This window comes from Budorcas taxicolor, chromosome 16 (assembly GCF_023091745.1).
Source record: "Budorcas taxicolor isolate Tak-1 chromosome 16, Takin1.1, whole genome shotgun sequence".
In the NCBI taxonomy this organism is placed as follows: Eukaryota; Metazoa; Chordata; class Mammalia; order Artiodactyla; family Bovidae; genus Budorcas; species Budorcas taxicolor.
In genome coordinates this window covers 20,162,891-20,183,487 of record NC_068925.1, presented here as the reverse complement: position 1 = coordinate 20,183,487, position 20,597 = coordinate 20,162,891, and the positions used below count along the sequence as shown (strand labels likewise).

At 38.6% G+C, this 20,597-nt stretch overlaps 1 protein-coding gene across 1 annotated transcript in view; it reads left to right on the top strand.

Annotated features, from left to right (window-relative positions):
* Nucleotides 1-20,597, top strand: part of USH2A (usherin) — a 930,744-nt gene that overhangs the window by 635,621 nt on the left and 274,526 nt on the right. Inside the window, exons 43-45 of the mRNA XM_052653949.1 lie at nucleotides 1,130-1,293; nucleotides 17,420-17,629; nucleotides 18,920-19,122. Coding sequence (XP_052509909.1) covers nucleotides 1,130-1,293; nucleotides 17,420-17,629; nucleotides 18,920-19,122 — 577 coding nt within the window. The remainder of the gene's footprint in view (nucleotides 1-1,129; nucleotides 1,294-17,419; nucleotides 17,630-18,919; nucleotides 19,123-20,597) is intronic.

Genomic DNA, 20,597 nt, shown 5'->3' with positions numbered 1-20,597 from the left:
GCCAGCAGTTGCCCTAAGGCCTGGATACCCCCTGGAGAGGGTCTTGTGTTGTACCATGTGTTTATGCAAGCTCTTGGTCTAAGCCATAAGCTTGACTGTGGCTGTAAATAGTATTTTCCTACCTGGGCAGTTTGACCCCAAAAAAGAGAATGTTTGATAAGTCTTCTGCCTGAAAGAGCCAAAAAGGATGGGTGTCAGCCCATCATTGATTTAATATATGATTTGGGAAGTCTGCATCTGGTGGCTCAGACGGTTAAGAGTCTGCCTGCAATGTGAGAGACCTGGATTCAATCCCTGGGTTGGGAAGATCCCCTGGAGAAGGGCATGGCAACTCCCTCCAGTATTCTTGCCTGGAGAATTCCATGGACAGGGATACCTGGTAGACTTGTCCATAGGGTCACACAGAGTTGGACATGACTGAAGCGACTTAGCGTGACTTAGGACATCATATCACATCACCATGTCTAGTTTTCTTCTCCTGAGAATCAGTGTTCAGCAGCCACTGTACTGACTCAAGTAAATATGTTCTCACAATGGCAAAATGCAGTTCACCCTAGCAAAACCTCAGTGGGAGCATGTTGTATACTTTGGTCACAGTTTTACAGTTTAACTTAGGAGTTTATCTCTCTGCCAGTGAGATTATGGGACAGGACTACAGGTACAGGCAGAAAATGGTGATGAGAGGATCTGATATTTGAAATGGATGCGTTTCCCAAAAGAAGAGCATAAAACTCTCTGGATCAAATTTAGATAGAAAGCTGGCAGGATGCCAGATGTGTAACTGCGTCTTGAACTGAGCTGTAATCCTCACCACTTATGAAAACAATAAGGATGAGAAAAACAATAAACCACATTTGTTTTTGTTTTGAACAATAGTATTTGCTTAGCATTTCTTTTTTTTTTTTTAGCATTTCTTATATAATATTTCATTAACACTTTGATTAAGAATTAAGAGTTAGAATAATGATGCTGTTTTTGTGCAGGGAGGCAAAAGGAAATGTATTTGGAGCAGGGACAAAATAGTTCATTCTGCAGGGGGAGGTCTGTATATTGTGAGGAAAAAGAAAATGTGTGTTGTTTTCCGGAAAGAGAAATTTATATATGTATTTTTTTAAAAACAACTTTTTAGGTTTACGACGTATGCGTATAAGATCTTCGTACATAACAGTGTGGGTTTTACACCAAGTCAAGAAGTGACAGTGAAAACATTAGCTGGGCTACCAGAGAGAGGAGCCAATGTCACTGCGGTTGTTCTTAACCACACGGCCATAGACGTGAGATGGGTGAAACCAAGTAAGTCAGCTTCGTGCTTCTTTATTTCCCCTTCCTATATTTGTATCAAAATGAATTTTAAAAGAACATATTTTTTAAATGAGAGTAATGAAAAGCCAAGTTCCTTGTGCTTTCTTTTTCAGAGGAAGTTCTTTCTCCTCCTTTGCATTCTTGGACCTTCTCTTCCTTCTTCTATTCCTTTGGAATTGGGAATGTAATTTCTGTCACACCAGTCAATTTTGATTAAAGTGTCCATGTATTAAATTTTTATTAGCAATTATCACTGTTCTTATTTTTATTGTGGAGAAGGCACCCCACTCCAATACTCTTGCCTGGAAAATCCCACAGAAGAGCCTGGTAGGCTGCAGTCCATGGGGTCGCTAAGAGTCGGACACGACTGAGACTTCACTTTCACTTTTCACTTTCATGCATTGGAGAAGGCAGTGGCAACCCACTCCAGTGTTCTTGCCTGGAGAATCCCAAGGATGAGGGAGCCTGGTGGGCTGCCGTCTATGGGGTCACACAGAGTCAAACACGACTGAAGTGACTCAGCAGCAGCAGCAGTTATTTTTATTGGAGGATGGTTGATTTATGACATTGTTTCAGGTGTACAGTGAAGTGATTCAGTTGCTCTGGTTGTTCAGTCACCCACTCATGTCCGACTCTTTGCGACCCCATGGACTGTAGCACACCACGCCTCCCTGTCCCTCACCACCTCTCAAAGTTTGCCAAAGTTCATGTCCCTTGTATCGGTTATGCCATCCAGCCATCTCATCCTCTGATGCCTTCTTTCCGATTTGCCTTCAATCTTTCCCAGCATCAGGGACTTTTCCAATGAGTTAACTGTTCACATTAGATGACCAAAATACTGGAGCTTCAGCTTCAGCTTCAGCAACAGTCTTTCCAATGAGTTTTCAGGGTTGATTTCCCTTAAGATTGACTGGTTTGAGCTCCTTGCTGTCCAAGGGACTTTCATGAGTCTCCTCCAGCCCCACAGTTTGAAGGCATCAATTCTTTGGCACTCTGCCTTCTTTACGGTGTAGCTCTCACAACCATATGTGGCCACTGGGAAAACCATAGTCTTGACTACATGGACCTCTGTGGGGAGAGTAATGTCTCTGCTTTTCAACACTGTCTAGGTTTGTCATAGCTTTCCTGCCATCAAGCAATTGTCTTCTGATTTCATGGCTGCAGTCACCATCCACAGTGATTTTGGAGTCCAAGAAGAGGAAATCTGTCACTACTTCCACCTTTTCCCCTTCTATTTTCCATGAAGTAATGGGGCTGGATGCCATGATCTTAGTTTTTTTACTATTTAGTTTTAAGCCAGCTCTTTCACTCTCTTTCTTCACCTTCATCAAGGGACTCTTTAGTTCCTCCTCACTTTCAGCCATCATCCTCATATCTAAAGTTGTTGATGTTTCTCCTGCCTATCTTAATTCCAGCTTGTAACCCATCCAGCCGGTATTTCTCAGCATATAGGTTAAACAAGCAGAGTGACAGCAGACAGCCCTGTCACACTCTTTTCTCAATCTTGAACTAATCAGTTGGTCCATACAGGGTTCTAACTGTTGCTTCTTGACCCGCATACAGGTTTCTCAGGTGATAGGTAAGATGGTCTGGTATTCCCATCTCTTTAAGAGCTTTCCACAGTTTGTTATGATCTACACAGTCAAAGACTTTAATATAGTCGTTGAAACAGAGATAGGTGTTTTTCTGCAATTCCCTAGCTTTCCCTATGTTCCAGCGAATGTTGGCAATTTGATCTTTGCTTCCTCTTCCTTATCTAAACCCAGCTTGGACATCTGGAAGTTCTTGGTTCACATAATGCTAAACCCTAGCATGCAAGATATTAGCATGACCTTACTAGCATGGGAGATGAGTGCAATTGTCTGGTGGTTAGCACATTCTTTAGTGCTACCCTTCTTGGGAATTGGGATGAGGATTGATCTTTTCCAGTCCTGTGGCCACTGCTGGGTCTTCCAGATTTGCTGACACAGTGAATGCAAAACCTTGATGGCATCATCCTTTAGGGTTTTGAATAGTTCTGCTGGAATCCCATCACATCCACTAGCTTTAATTGACAGCAGTGCTTCCTAAGGCACACTTGACTTCACTCTCCAAAACGTCTAGCTCTGGGTGACTGACCACACCATCATAGTAATCCTGTTCATTAAGATCTTTTTTGTAGAGTATTCTTTCCATCTCTTCTTGATCTCTTCAGTATCTACTAGGTTTCTACTGTTTCTGTCCTTTATTGTGCCCATCTTTGGGTGAAATGTTACCTTGATATCTCCAATTTTCCTGAAGAGATTCCTAGTCTTTCCCTTTCTGTTGTTTTCTAGTTTTATGCACTGTTTTTTGAAGAAGGCCTTCTTGTCTCTCTGTGCAGTTTTTTTGGAACTCTGTGTTTAGTTGGAAATATCTTTCCTTTTCTCCCTTGTTTTTCACTTCTCTTCTTTCTTTAGCCAATTGTAAAGCCTCCTCAGGTAACCACTTCGCCTTCTTGCTTTTTGTTTCCTTTGGGGTGGTTTTGTTCGCTGCTTCCTGTATAGTACTATGGACCTCCGTCCATAGTTCTTCACGCACACTGTTTATTAGATCTAATTCCTCGTATCTGCTTGTTACCTCCACTGCACATACATATGGAATTTGATTTAACTCATACCAAGTGATTTCTCCCGCTTTCTTTAGTTTAAGCCTGAATTTTTTTTTTATAAGAAGCTGATGATCTGAGCCATAGTCAGCTGCAGGTCTTTTTGTTGACTGTATATAGCTTATTCATCTTCAGCTACAAAGAATGCAATCAGTTTGATTTCGGTATTAACCATTTGGTGATGTCCACATGTAAAGTCATCTCTTGTGTTGTTGGAAAAGGGTATTTGCTACGACTAGTGCATTCTCTTGGCAGAATTCAGTTAACTTTCACCCTGCTTCCTTTTGTTCTCCAAGACCAAACTTGCCTGTTACTCCAGTTATCTTTTGACTTTCTTCTGTTACATTCCAATCCCCAGTGATGACTGGAACATCTTTTTTATTTTTGGTGTTAGTTCTAGGAGGTCTTCTAGGTCTTCATAGAACTGATCAACTTCAGTTTCTTTGGCATCCAGAGTAGGGGCATAGACTTGAATTACTGTGATGTGGAATGGCTTGCCTTGGAAACAAACCAAGATCATTCTGTCATTTTTGAGATTGCACTTAATTACTGCATTTTGGACTCTTGTTGACTATGAGGGCTACTCCATTTCTTCTATGCATTCTTGCCCACAGTAGTAGATATAATCCTTATCTAGATTAAACTTGCCCACTCCTGTCCATTTTAGTTCATTGATTCCTAAGATGTCAATGTTTCTCCTTACCATCTCCTGCTTGACCACATCCAATTTACCTTGATTCATGGACTTAACATTCCAGGTTCCTATGCAATACTGTTCTTTGCAGCATCAGATTTTACTTTCATCACCAGACACATCCACAGCTGAGCATCGTTTCTGCTTTGGCCTAGCTGCTTCATTCTTTCTGGGGCTGTTAGTAGTTCTCCTCCACTCTTCCCCAGTAGCATATTGGACATCTTCAGACCTGTGGACTCATCTTTCGATGTCGTATCTTTTTGTCCTTTTGCATAGTTCATGAGGTTCTCACGGCAAGTAGACTGGGGTGGTTTACCATTCCCTCCTCCAGTGCAGCAGATCATATTTTGTCTAAAGTCTCTGCTATGACCCATAAGTCTTGGGTGGCCCTACATGGCTTGGCTCATAGCTTCACTGAGTTATGCAAGCCCCTTCACCATGACAGGGCAGTGATCTGTGGAGGAGATAGTTGATCTATGATGTTGGGCTAGTTTCAGGTGTACAGTAAAGTGATTCAGTTATACATATAAATATATTCTTTTTTATATTCTCTTTCATCATATGTTATCATAAGATGTTGAATATAGTTCCCTGCGCTACACTTTGTTGTTTATCTGTTTTATATATAGTAATGTCTATATTTTAATACCAAACTCTTAATTTATCCCTCTCCCAACCTCCCCTTTTATAACCACATGTTTATTTTCTACATATAAGAGTCTGTTTTGTAGATAAGTTCACTTTTATCTTTTTTTAAGATTCAACATGTAAGCAATATTATATGATATTTGTATTTCTCTGTCTGACTTACTGCATTTAGTGTGGTAGGTCTGCCCATGTCACTGCAAATGGTATAGTTTTATTCTTTTTAAGGGCTGAAAAATATTCCATTTTATATATGTAACGCATCTTTATCCATTCCTCTCTTAGTGGACATTTAGGTTGTTTCCTTGTATTGGCTTTTGTAAATAGTGCTGCTATGAACATAGGGGAGGAGTGCATGTATCTTTTTGAATTATGTTTTTCTCTGGTTATATGCCCAGGTGGTGGCTCAGATGGTAAAGTGTCTGCCTGCAATCTGGGAGACCCGGGTTCAATCCCCGGGTTGGGAAGATCCCCTGGAGAAGGAAATGGCAACCCACTCCAGTACTCTTGCCTAGAAAATTCCATGGATGGAGGAGCCTGGTGGGCTACAGCCCACTGGGTTGCAAAGAGTCGGACACGACTGAGCGACTTCACTCACTCACTCACTATATGCCCAGGAGTGGGATTGTAGGGTCATATGGTAGCTCTAATTTTAGTTTTATAAGGAATCTCCATACTTTTCTCTATAGTGGTTGTACCAGTTTACATTCCCACCAATAGTGTGGGACAATTTCCTTTTCTCCCCACCCTCTCTAGCCTGTAATATTTGTAGAATTTTTGCAGATGCCATTCTGACCAGTGTAAGGTGGTACCTCATTGTAGTCTTGATTTACATTTCTCTAATAATTAGTAAGGTTGAGCATTGTTTTACGTGCTTTGGGGCCATCTGTACATCCTCTTTGGAGAAATGTCTTTTTAGATCCTCTACCCATTTTTTGATTGGACTACTTTTTTTTTTTTTTAATATTGAGCAGTATGAGCTGTTTATGTATTTTGGAGATTAATCCCTTATCAGTTGCATTGTTTGCAAATATTTTCTCTAATTCTGCAAGTCTTTTGGATACAGTATAATGTTGTGCACTTTCCTACAGTGAGGTCTGCCCCCAGTCTCATAACTCATCATTAATTAGCAAGATCGATTTACTAGAATTGCAGTGATAGGATCTTTCCAAGTGAATCCTCATCAGTACTGGCGATAGCCAGAGTTCCAGCTTGACACAGGCAACAAAATCTGGCCACCATCACTGGACTGGATTTGATAAAACAGGGACTCAGCCTTGGCCCATTCAGAACATGACTTTACATATGGCAATTAGAAGAGCTCACATATGGATCTAGTCTGCTCCTGAGTCTTTGCTGCTGCTGCTGCTGCTAAGTCGTGTCCAACTCTGTGACCCCATAGACAGCAGCCCACCAGGCACTGCCGTCCCTGGGATTCTCCAGGCAAGAACACGGGAGTGGGTTGCCATTTCCTTCTTCAGTACATGAAAGTGAAAAGTGAAAGTGAAGTCGCTCAGTTGTGTCCGACTCTTAGAGACCCCATGGACTGCAGCCCACCAGGCTCCTCCATCCATGGGATTTTCCAAGTAAGAGTCATGGAGTCAGGTGCCATTGCCTTCTCCACCTGCGTCTTTAGAAACCACATAATTGAAATTTCAGATATGGTTGGTCAGTAGAGTAGCATTTACCAGCTAATCTGTTAATTTTTAGTGATCCATGGTTGGACGGCATCACTGACTCAATGGGCATAAGTTGCAGCAAACTCCAGAAGATGGTGAAGGACAGGAAAGGCTGGCGTACGGAGTACTGCAGTTCATGGGGTCGCAAAGAGTCAGGCACAACTTAGCAACTGAACAACAAATGTCACAATCAGAAAAAAAACAAGATTGAATATATCATGGCACTATATATTATAATCCTTCTTAGAAGTATCACTTTTGATCTGGCAAATAGTTAATCAGAACTTGCTAGGATACTACCAAATATTAAGAAATATCTGACTTGGAAATCCCTATTAAAATATGTGTTTTATGAAAGTAAACTGTATCTAATAGGATAATCATCTGCTAGTATATAAAAAGATGAAAAATGACTCCTGGTTGGGCAGTTGTAACCTTCTGATTTTGATTTTGATATAGCCTAGAAGAAATGCTTCCTATTTTATTTAGAAAACCTTGAGTGAATTTGCCCCTGTTATAACAGTTATGGATTAAAATCAGTGTTAGGTGACATTAATTGTAAATTAAAATTAGCATTGGTTATGTTGATCTACATTGCTACTAAATAATCCATTTTTATAAAAAACTATTTACTAGGGATTTATAAGGTTGCAGATTTCTAATGATCTGTGTCACCTCTGTTGGGATCTCTTAAGCCATTTACATGGAAGAGTATAAGTTCATTGATGCTGAGACACTTCTAGGAAAAGATACAAAAGTTTTTATATGGAGATGGATTTTTACGTATAATGTATTTTCTCTCATCTCCTTTCTATTTCACCCTCGATACCTGATTCATCTTAAAAGCCTACTGGGAAAGGTGGATGCCCTCCCCACATCGGACATTTGAATACTTCTGTTGAGATCCAGTGACTGAATTTTCACCAATATAGCTCCTCTATGTTATAATTGCATGCCTGAAGTAAGCATGCTTATAAAAACTGACACACCTAATAGATCTGAAGCAGCTCACTGAAGTTTCATTACCTTGGTAATCTGAACCTCTGACCTTCGGGATGTAGGTAATGCAATCTGCTGTTATTTCCATTCATACCTTAGAAATTTTTCAGATAACTATTTGTGAGTACAAAGGTTAACTCTCAGAAGAGGGTCAGCTCTGTGGAAGCGTGTTGCATTATCATTTTCTTTCTTCTTGCAACTGGCTATCCTAAGTAAATTAACAAGTCTCTCGGCTGTGAAAGGGCCACCTCGTTTGTGCAATTTTAATTTCAATTGTTTTCTTGATTTGTGGGATAAAATGGCACCTTGTCTAACATGCTAAAAGGAATAAAACTATAAGTTAAAAGTCATGAATACACTTATATTTATTTAATAAAAACCATAAAATGCATTTTAAAAGTATATTTTCTCTTAATTATGACCCTCCACATGGACACACCATTTTCCAAGTAAAATATCTCTGGTAAATTTTTACCAATCACAGATTAATGGGGATAAGTTATTATAAGTTTTAAAAGTGCCCACTTTAAACGTTTACATCACTATGTGAGATCATGTGAGGAAAATGCAACCTGCATCTGTTCAGTTAATTTTTTAGGGCAAATATTACAAAATGGTAGCACATGGGCCATATTTACTTCCCCATCCTCCACACATTGTCTTGCTGGCAGTATATGAAAAATAAAATAATATTTTGCCAACATTTAGCAATTAGAAGCTTTCACATAAAGATGATAATTTTGGAATTGATTTGTAAAACCCAGTAATTGATTGAAACTCTTCCCACATTGTTGAAGGGAGAATATCCCCCGACATTGGCTTCCCCCTTCTACAGGCTGCAGCCCCTATCTCCCTGGTCCCTTGGCAAAGATGTGGTTCTTGTCCCTACTTTCTATATAAAAGAAAATAGTTCAACCTAAATGAAATATGATGAAAATAAATGATTTCACTGGAGAAAGTTCACATTTTTATAGGAAGAGATACAAAACATCAATTAAGTTATTCATACAGCCCCAGGAATTAGCAACTGCACCTTGGTGACTTACCCCAAATTACAGTTAGTCAGTAGCACTTCTCCAACTTAAGCATCCCATTTTCGGCTATTTCTCCTGCATGTGACCTTAATGGTTATTAGCACTTTGTCAAGAGTGATTTAGTGAGATCCTTCCCATTTTGACTGCTCACTCTAAAATAAATGGCGAAAAATGCCCACTGGGGAAAAGGGTCGAAAGGCAGCACCTCTTCTGAGATCTCCTCACTAAGAAGGTCATTGACGGGCAGAAAAGAGCAAGAAAATACTGGAGGTGGTGAGCGAGGAAGGTATTGAAATAAGAGGAAATGAAAAAAATCATCCAAATACTGTCCACTTGTCCATCTGTCAAGAGCTCCCTTCAACCTTCAGACATTCATGCTGTGTTTCACATTGGGTTGGCCGAGAAGTTTGTTCAGATTTTTCCATAAGATGTGACAGACAAACCCAAATGAACTTTTTGACCAACTCAATATAATCTTTTTTTGTCCAGTTCTCCTCCTTCTCTTTTCCTTCCCTCTTTCCTTTTTTCTCTTTTAGTTTCCTCCCTCTCTTTCCTTTCCTTCTTCCTTTCATGAATATTTATCCTTGACATTTTTGTCCCAGGCACTGGGAATGCAGAGATCAATGAAATAATTCCTGCCTTACATTGTCTCACTGAACTCTGGAAGATTTGTAAAGTTGAAGGCATCACTATGTAAAAAGTTTAAATCCACACAGAAAGCATATGCCTCATCTTGATCTCTTAATCAGAAACCATCAGATTTTGTAGTTAGAAGTTTGACTTTGAACTTATCCTGTTCAGGTTTTAATACATACAAATCATCCCAAATCTCACCTCTTTTAAAAGCACCCACCATCATTGGCTCACCTTGTCCTTCTGCTTCCTTTACCACTGGTCCAGATACCAAAACAAAGAGACTGGATTTGTCTGTCCATGGGCTTCCCTCTTATATATGTGGGTACCTGCTGTAACCTGACCTGCTTCCCTTACATATTACTGATGTGGTCATCTAGAAGTCCATCTCAATAATGACTCACTGTCAGTGCCATCCTAGTCTGTTTCTCTGTGTTAGTGGGTCCATGAATGACCCCTCCTAACTCAAATGCTCCCTCCTGTATCACCAACTACTCTTGTCCTCATCCTCTAGCTAAAGACTTTCTCAAATTCCTCATGAGTATTTTTTACTCTCTAACTCTCCTGTTGGTAACTATATCTATTCCACTATTGTAAATCCTCCTAACTAGAAAAATGGCAAAATTCTATGAAGCCGTGGAGAAATGATTTTTAAAATCAGGTTTTGGGATCAGGAAAACTTAAGCTTGCACTATTTTCCAGCACTATGACCTAAAACAAGTCACTTAACTTCACTATATCCTAGTTTCCTAATTCAGAATAGGAGGATCATAATAACTGTCTTAAAGTATTACGACAAAAATGAAATAATATATGTTCAGCAGTTACTAATCATTTAGTATTGGTATAAAGTATTATTCTATCTCTCAAATGTTCACAGCGCTTTCAGCAGCAGTTTTATGATTATTTTTTTTAATGGGAAGCCATTTCTTTTATTTGTTTCTGTATTTTTTTGAGGGGGTGGGTCTTTTTTGGTTTTTGTTTTGTTTTATGCTAGTCATTTAGAGTCCTTTATTCAAAACAAACAACTTGTGCGTGTGTGTGCATATATGCATGTGTGTAAGCATAAGTTTTTATTTCTCTGGGATAAATGCCCGAATATTCAATTGCTGGACTGAATGGTAAGTCTAGGGTAGTTTTGTTAACATTCTGCCCAACTGTTTCCCAGAGTGGCTGTACTGCTGCACACTCCGACAACAATGCAATGAATGAGTGACCGATTTCTCTGCCTCCTGTCAAGCATTTATGTTACTGCTATTTTTTAGAGACTGCATATACCAGCCTCCTTTGCAGTTAGTTGTATCCATGTGACTGTGTTCATGCCAATAGAATGTGCAAAGACATGATGTGTGTCGTTTAGGGTCATAATCACGAGACACCAAGGACGTGCCTGTTGTTCGGTCTTCTCTCTGGACTAGACCATCGGCACAGCAGTGTTCTCTGTTTAAACTCTGCGGGCATGGCCAACACCTTTAGAGATCCATATAAGAGAAAGAACCCAGGTTCTTGAATGACCACATGGAGCACAATCTGATTCACCTACATTGAGGTTATTGTGTGAGATATAAGTTAATATTTATTTCATTTAAATCACCTTATTTAAGGGCTCCTTGATTACAGAAGCTTAGGTAACTAACTGCATTCCTGTTTTCCCATATTAGTTCACTTCCCAAGCAGGAATGTGTTGTCCTTTTTCCATTGCCAAATATAGAATGATGAATAATTAACACATTTCATATACATTTCCTTTAAATTCCCTGGCAGATTATTGAAAGGAGCTGGAACACAATGAGAGACTGAAGGACCTGGGGGCAGGAAGGGTTGCAAATACAGGTATTTATTTTAGTTGCATAAACTAGATAGAAGGCATCTAGATATCTTGCTGGGGAAGATAAGGAGCCTGACTTGGATGTAGCTCTGGAGAATTTTCCCACTTCTTAATGTGAGCACTTTTACCCTCAGCCAGAGTAAAAAAAAATTCTCAAGAAGTGATAATATCAAGTTTTCCAAGAAGTACTTAGTTAATGACACAGAACTCTTTACCATAGAACTTGGGAATCTGGACTCTAAGAATCTATGAGCAAGATAAACATTTCTATTATAAAATAGCCTTAGTAAGGTCCTTCCAGATTGTTACACTGAGGCAAAGTTACCTACCATTGAGCCTACTAATGAGAAATGACTGAGAAATTCAATCCTAGACAAAACTGGAGATCCTTTGAGTGGACTGGATTACTCTAATTGCTGGAGATTAGGGCCACAAACTTTTTTGTAAAGTGCCAGACAGTAAAACCTTCAGGTTTTGCAGGCAATATACATTCTCTGTCACAACTACTCAACTTTGTCATTGTAGCATGAAAACAGCAATACAGAACTCTTCAACAAGTATGCCTGTGTTCCAATAAAAATTTATTGTGAACGGTGAGATTTCATTTTCACATAATTTTCCCATGTCATGAAAAAGTATTATTTTGATTTTTTTCCCCAACAATTTAAAAGTATAAAAGCCACTCTCAACTTACAGGTTATATACAAAGAAGTGGCAGGGCAGGTTTGGCCAAGAGGACAGATTTTCACTCATGCCAAAACTCAGTAAAATCCTGAGTTTGCTGACCCCTAATCTAGCTGATAAAGGTCTAAAGGACATAATTGATATTGATAACAATCTCTAAAAATAATCCAACAAGGCTTCCCAGGTGGTGCAATGGTATGCAAGAGACATGGATTTAGTTCCTGGGTCAGGAAGAGCCCCTGGAATAGGAAATGGCAACCCACTCCAGTATTCTTGCCTGGGAAGTGCCATGGACAGAGGAACCAGGAGGGCTACAATCCATGGGGTTGCAAACAGTCAGACACAACTGAGCGAATGAGCACATGAGCTCACACAACACAAAAATAATCCAACAGCATGTACAGAGTATAATCCTTTGGCAAGAGGACTTTCAACCGGCCTGTTTTAAATTATTTGAAAAAGTGGCATTTAGTAACAAATATTGTATCCATGGCTTATAACCTTCTTTTTCCAACTCACTTGAGATTGACCTGATGTGCTATAGTAAAGCAATACCTACTCATAAATTCCTGTGGTCTATAAAATATGGATTACCCAGAACAGGATTAGAACACCTGAGAAATATTTGCCAGTGTACACATATTTAATGTAATCTCATAGGAAACCCGCCCTCATTCCATCCTGTTGCTTCAAATACAATTAGTATTCATAGCTTAACTCCAAATTACATGTATAACTCTAGTTCAAACATTCACACTTTAATTTAACAGTAAACCTGGTGGTCACAAAAACACTTCAAACTCGAGAAGTTTCAGTGAAACAACAGGTTTCAAATCCTCCATCCCATAATTACATCTATATTTTCTGTCTTGTTTCCTAGGATTCACACGAGAACAATTTTCCTCATCTCTTTCTAGACTCATCCTGGGTCACTTAAGACCTTGGCTCTTTCCGTTCAGGACATCCACATTCCCATGTTCCTTGAAGTCCTTCTCTTGCTGGGAAAATCAGAGACAATCAGAGACGGCCAACTGGTCCTTAATACCTCGGGTCAGAAATGGCACAAACTTGTCACATGACTCCACTCAGATGCAAGAAGCCCAGAAAAACTACTGTCAGATGGGTAGTCTCCCTATCTGACAAGAACAGAATTACATGTGTGTTAGTGAATGTTCTGGATCTTCACCACAACTTTTATCTTCTGTAGTGATCTTTCAAGGTTCATTGCTACTAATATTGGTTAGTGATGTCTTTCTCTACTTTCCTGAGTCTTTGTATTTTATGTTTGATCAAGTTGTGTACTCTTACTTTCCTTGCCCTTCTCACCTGCTGCTTTCAACGTTTGGTGTATAAATTATTATATAATCATTTTAACATAATTAATTTCTCTAGTTTTGATATTTATCATCAATTCTTAAACTTCTCCAATCTTAAGTTCTGGAGCTTGCTTCATCTCTTTGTCTTTTAGATAACATTATTGGAAAATTTTTATAATTGCAGTTAAATAAATAAATGAGCTACATGTTCTCTTAGTACTCATATGGTCAGTTGTGTCTGACTCGTTGTGACGCCTTGGACTGTAGTCTGCCAGGCTTCTCTGTCCACAGAATTTTCCAGACCAGAATACTAGAGTGGGTTGCCATTTCCTTCACCAGGGGATCTTCCCAACCCAGGAACTGAACCCAATTCTCGTCAGTCTCTTGCATTCAAATTCTTTACCATTATATGCCACCTGATTTTTGCTTAAATAAGAACATGTTTCTGCTATCTTTGCACATTCTCTTAATTTTTACCTACATAAGAAAACCTTTCTGTCACATTTGCATATAAATATAATGACTTAGATGTGTATGAAATTCTTGGATCAGAATGTTTTACCTCAGAACTTCTTGAAATTTTTCCATTGTCTTCTACATTTAATATTTCAGAGGATAAGTCTGAAAGTTTCCTGATTCTTTTTCTCCTTTGCAGACTGTCTTTTAGATTTAGTTGATTTTCAAAATGTCATAAGTTTCTGTATGTCTTTGGATATGTTGCCATTATTTTCACTAATACTGTATATTAATTATATATTCAATTTCTGGATATAAAGCTTCATTTTCTGTCATGTTTTATAGGATATTTTAGATCCATGATTATTTATCCCATTTATTTTTCAAGTCAATTATATTTTTTATTCTCTTATCAATATCTATAAATTTTGACTTTCATTGTCTTCTTCTTACTCATTTTCTTTTTATTTTTTCATATTGTGCATTTTTAACTCAGTATTTTTTTCTGCTTTCAGTGCAGATTTTAATTCTGACAAGCTTTTTAGGTTTTCTTGCTTTCCTTTCCTCTTTAAGAAGGTCATTTAATATCTCTGTTTTCACATCTGTCTTTTCATAATTACAGGTACCTGTTTCCTAAAGCATCTTTTTCACAAAGGCATGTCCCTTTTGTTATTTTTAAGAACACCATGCAAATGTTTTATAACACTTCCAATGATTCACATAGAAGTAGTATATGAAAAACAAATTCTCCTTTTAAGGCTCTAGAGAATGTTTCACTTATGCTATTACATAAAGAAGCCTTGTAACTCATGTTTTTCTCTTTTAAAAATGAGAAATACATTCAGGTCCAATTTTTATCAGTCCTCAGGGAGGGTGGGATTTGCTGGGAAACTTCTCATTCCAGTTATTTCAATTCTAATGATGTTCCACTCTCAGAGTAGACTCAAGGTCAGCAACCTTGAATTTTGCAGTGGCCTATAGAACTGAAGATGTATCTTCTGTCTCTAAGATGGTTTGCTGTCTTAGAAAGAGCCCACTGACATTTGAAAACCTTGTTTGAACAATGTAAAAGGACACTTCTGTGCATGTACTGCTCCCAGAACTTTTCATAAAACAACTAGGAATATGAAGATCATTTAATCTGTTTAATGTGTTTCTACTAGTATTCTGTGTTTTGGCCTCTGCACTGTAATGTCAATGAAGGGAGAGAGTGGCAAGCTGAAGCAGATGTTGGTGAGAAGCAGGGTGGTACAGAAATCTGGCATTATTGTCTGGAGATGCTGCCTGCTTCTGGTTAGAAGAGCCTCTATCTCATGCAGTAAGATATAACTAGTGGAACTGAATCCCATCTTTTCCTCTTTACTTTGGGACAACAGATTTTGTTCTATTTCAAGGAGTTGACATATGGCACATGACTAAGAATGAGCATTTAATGGCATTTCATCCACATATTGATATACGATCCTCACTCATCTTGAACTTACTGTGCTAGTCCCAATATTTTCAATGTATATACATAGTTCATTCATTGGAATTTGACAGAAGAGATTTCAGGCACATTTAGTAACTGTGATTAAAGACCCATTTATATTTTTAAGTAGAATTTGAAAGTACTTCCTTAATATTATATCTTTAGGACTTGAATTTCTAAACAGCCTGCTCATGTAGCAAACTAAAATACAAGATGAACTTCAAATCTAGCACGGTTTCTTTTATATCTTTGCTGCCATAAATTAATGAGGAATAGTGCTATACGTCAATGGCACCCCACTCCAGTACTCTTGCCTGGCAAATCCCATGGACGGAGGAGCCTGGTGGGCTGCCGTCCATGGGGTCGTGAGGAGTCGGACACGACTGAACAACTTCCCTTTCACGTTTCACTTTCATGCATTGAAGAAGGAAATGGCGACCCACTCCAATGTTCTTGCCTGGAGAATCCCAGGGACGGCGGAGACTGGTGGGCTGCCGTCTGTGGGGTCGCACAGAGTCGGACACAACTGAAGCAACGTAGCAGCAGCAGCAGCAGCAGTACTGTATGGCAGCAGAAAATAATTCTAATGAGAGAAGGAACTTTTACTCTCACAGAACCCAGTTGCTTTGCTACACTTGAGGAATGTTATTATTTGGAAAAATATTGAGAGACATAAATAGCTGATTCCTGAAAATGTATAATAATGAGCTCATTATTAAAGGTGCTGACATTTGTGACAGCAGAGAAAAGAAATATCTCGATTCCCAGAGTTTTCCAAAGTAGTTACTGAAGATCGCTTACTATAAATTCTTTCAACTATACTGATATACCAGACCTTTCTAACTATTGCTGGATATTAGGTCAAAGCGGTAGTACATTCAGGAAATAAAACAAAAAATCAAATCAACATTCAGTCTTTTTGTAAGACTCCCAAGATCTTAATGAACAATGATTCCTAAAAGAAAGTCATACAATCCCCCAAACCATATTCCTTTCCATGGCCATACCCCAGGATCTCATATACCTGAGACACTGTACTTCAATAACCATAAAGAGAAATGCCACCTTTTCCTCCCCATCCTTGCTTAATTTTGTGGAACAATTTTAATACAAGCTTTTACATACAATTTCAGAAGCTTTCACATACAAAACTCCACCTTTGTAATGCTGATACAAATCAAGGTGATAGATCCTGCTTCACATCTTCAAAAGCAATGTTAATGTAAGCAGAGCAGTAATTGCTTCCTAGCTAAGAAAATATAGGTATGGGATGTTCTATATCTTCTTTTCAAAGCATCATGGTAGGAAAATCACAAAAAGCAGAACTTAGTGCAAGAATGGAGAAATTGTCTGGAAAGGGAAAAAGAAAACAATAGACTGGACTTTGAAAGGACTTTGAAAGAGCTTGTCTACATCACACAGATACATGAACTAGGAGAAAAGGATGAGAGCTTTGATCAAAATTCAGATATCATGCTAGGATCCTTAAGGAGAGCATACTACATTACTCTGGTACATCAACAGTGCACATAATAGGGTAGCTGTCTAAGCAATCTTCCAGATATCTATCAGCAGATTTTGTTAGCAATTTTAAAAATCCTCAAGTTTTAGCATATATGTCAGGACATGCCCTCATGTATATTAGCATAGATTTCTTCTCTAGAACCATTACTTATGAAGACCGAGTTTTTAGGGATTTTTTTTGCCCTGTACTGCATGTTTTTACTTTACTCTTAATTTCTTTTTTTCAAGTGTTGAAGTTTTGAAGATTAGTTGAATACTTATAAGTAGCATAATTAAAATATTTAAAGGAAATTTAAAAGTTTATTTTCCTGTGAAGTTAAGATTCTATGCAATTAATTATGAGATATGGAGAGAAACAGCTTTGTTAAAAATAATAATAAAACCCAGCACTTTTCTAAGGAAAGTTCTGTAAGCTTTCTGCTTTTCTCATTCTAGGAATAGCTAATGATAGAGTGTATTCTCTGTCTTTCCCCCCTGGGCCCTTTTATATCGGCTACACTTACAGTGTTCTGTGTTTATTGTTAACAGCTTTTCAAGACCTACAAGGTGATGTTGAGTATTATACACTTTTTTGGAGTTCTGCTACCTCCAATGAATCTCGAAAAATCCTCCCAGATGTAAACTCTCACGTCATTGGCCACTTAAATCCAAACACAGAGTATCGGATTTTCATATCTGTTTTCAACGGAGTCGCCAGCATAAACAGTGAAGTGCTCCATGCAACCACTTGCGATGGGGGTGAGTCCGGATTTCAAGGGAAACTCGGCTTCAGAGATGCGAAGGAAATTGATTGATTCTCGCTGAGGTTGAGATCAGTCATCCTTCCATTATAAAATTTCCGGTGTTGGAGGGAAGGGGGTTGGAGCTAAAATGCTTAAGTGCTGGCTGTCGTCAAGTGGCAGATCAATAAGTGGTCCCACAGAGACAGCTGCAAGGCTCCAATCACTGGGTATTAGCCCAGTTTGTTCCTGTTCTTTTCAGTGTGTGCTTAGCTGGGAGCTGTATTCACATCAATACATGGTGACATTTAGAAACATTTTTTTAAGAATTGCTTTCAGAAGCAGGATGCTTTTCACAACGACAGCCACCAGAAATGGTAGGTGGAAGTTCAGCCACTGAGAAAAATTGCCTTTGACTCATTTCTAAGCCAGTTAGCAAGGGGGAGGAAGTGAGGGAAGCAACTTGTGAGTCTGAAATGTGTTTGGAATGGTCTTTCTAATCTTTTTGGCTTTATAAAGTCTCATTATAAACATTATAATATCATTACCTCCCAAGCAAGCGTTCCAGGTCATTAGCAGAGCACTTTAAGTGTGGAACCCATTTCCCTTCGTGGTGCCAAAGGTCGACACCTTTTGTTTATAAAATAGAATGGATCACAAGGACAATTTTTCAACTAGTTAGGATGGGCTCTTATGATAAAAATAGGTCTTCGCATAGTTATTTCTGACATGCTTGAATAATTGTGTAATTTAACGCCAAGCAAGATTTTTTTTCCTAATGTTAGATTTCATCATTACCTATGGTAATCAACATTCAAAATCATTTACATAATGACAATATTGCATTATTGCTTCATATTGCTTGAGTTACAAGCTAGTAACATCAAATGATTTTTCACGTTCCACCAGCCGCGATGTATTTGAGTTTTATTTTCTGCTTAAGGAGCAGATTTTCTTTTCTTTTTCCCTGGGAGGTATGGAGTGAAGAGAAGGGAAAAGAGACAAATAATAGATATGTGTTAGTGGTGCAGATGGGTGAATAATTTATCATCATATCCCACTGGTCACATAGTATTGAAGATTAGCACTATGATGGTGGTATAAAGCATTTTACCACCAATTCTTACGGTTTCTAACTGAGAGTATAATAAGCCAATTTACAGAGGACTACAGACTGTGATAACTTCATCAGAGGAAAGCAGATAAGCAGCAAACCCTTTGCTCGACCTAAATACTAATCGGCATTTAGTTTAACAAGTGCTTTTTCAGAGACAGCTGGAGTTTATTCAGTTTCTTCCTTTAATTCTAGAGCCTCAGGGCATGCTTCCTCCAGAGGTTGTCATCATCAACAGTACAGCTGTACGTGTCATCTGGACAGCTCCTTCAAACCCAAATGGTGTTGTCACTGAATATTCCGTCTATGTAAATAATCAGCTCTACAAGACTGGAATAAATGTGCCTGGGTCTTTCATTCTGAGAGAGCTGTCTCCCTTCACTGTCTATGACATCCAGGTTAGAACGTTGTTTTCCAATGGTTAAGCTTATGGGTGTGTTAAATAAAACTTGCTGGGTTATGTCTCTTAGTGAATGCCTTCCACCTTGGTTACAGATTATTTATTTGGTGGGGAAGAAGAGAGAAAAGAGGGAAGTTGATTGTTGTGGGCAAACACAGGAGTCATTGGAGAGGAGAGAACAGTAATGTGGAAAGTGATGGTGAGGATGATGATGGTATTTTCACTGGCAAAATGAAGCAGCTCATGTGTTTGCAATCAGTCTTGCCAAGCAGCTTGCCTTTGTCCTGGTTCTTTTACTGACATCAGAATCAGAGTTAGCCTATGATTAGAGAGACATTCCTTCTACTCCAATTTCACAACTTACTAAATTTAATTGCTTTAGGGAAGTTATTGTCTCTTTTGTAAGAGCAAAGAACTCAGTGATTTAAAACATTCTATTAACCTCTAGAATTCTGTAATTCTGGATGCAACAACAAAAATAATGAATGTGTGGCAGATAAAAATATTTAAAAATTTCATTCAAGCATGGACAAAAAATCTGTTCATCCGTCAACAAATGTTCAATGACCCTCACCTGTATGAAAACAATTATATTTAAATTTTTTGCATTTGGTCCTCTTTGAGGACCTAATGAAGTCAGTGTACACTCTTCTAGGAAAGTGTGTATAAATTTATATGACAAAAGTTAACACGCAGTTTTGGAGAGTCCATTGACCATTTAAGAGTGAACTCCTAAGTCTCTTTGAGATCTACTGATCTTAAAAATAGAAAAAATATAAAGGACACCAAGGCATATAAAACAAGAAACTTATCCTCAAGAAATTGGGAATCATGTTAGAGCAGGAGAATATAGAAAATAGTAAGGCTAAATGCAAAAATTAATGATAAAAACAATGTTTCAGAAGCTCAAAGTTTATAGAGAAGGGTTGCCATTTAGTAAATTTTTAAATAAACCGTGCACTTCTGGGGCTTCCCAGGGGTACTAATGGTAAAAAACTTGGCCGCCAGTGCAGGAGACATAAGAAACACAGGTTCAGTCCCTGGGTTGGGAGGATTCCCTGGAGAATGGCATGGCAACCCACTCCAGTGTTCTTGCCTAGAGAATCTCATGGACAGAGGAGTCTGATGGGCTACAGTCCATAGGGTTGAAAATAGTGGGACACCCCTGAAATGACTTAGCATGCATGCATGCATGCTAGTCTGACTCTTGGTGACCCCACGGACTTTACAGTCCATGGAATTCTCCAGACCAGAGTACTGAAGTAGGTAGCCTATCCCTTCTCCAGGGGATCTTCCCAACCCAGGGATCGAACTGGGGTCTCCTGCATTGCAGCCGGATTCTTTACCAACTGAGCTGTTAGGGAAGCCCAAAATTTATAATAACTTTGAAAGTAATTTTCAGAAGATATTAAGCATGAAATTTTTATTTGACCACAGAAAACTTTTCATTGGCTCTTTTCATTAAGTGAACAT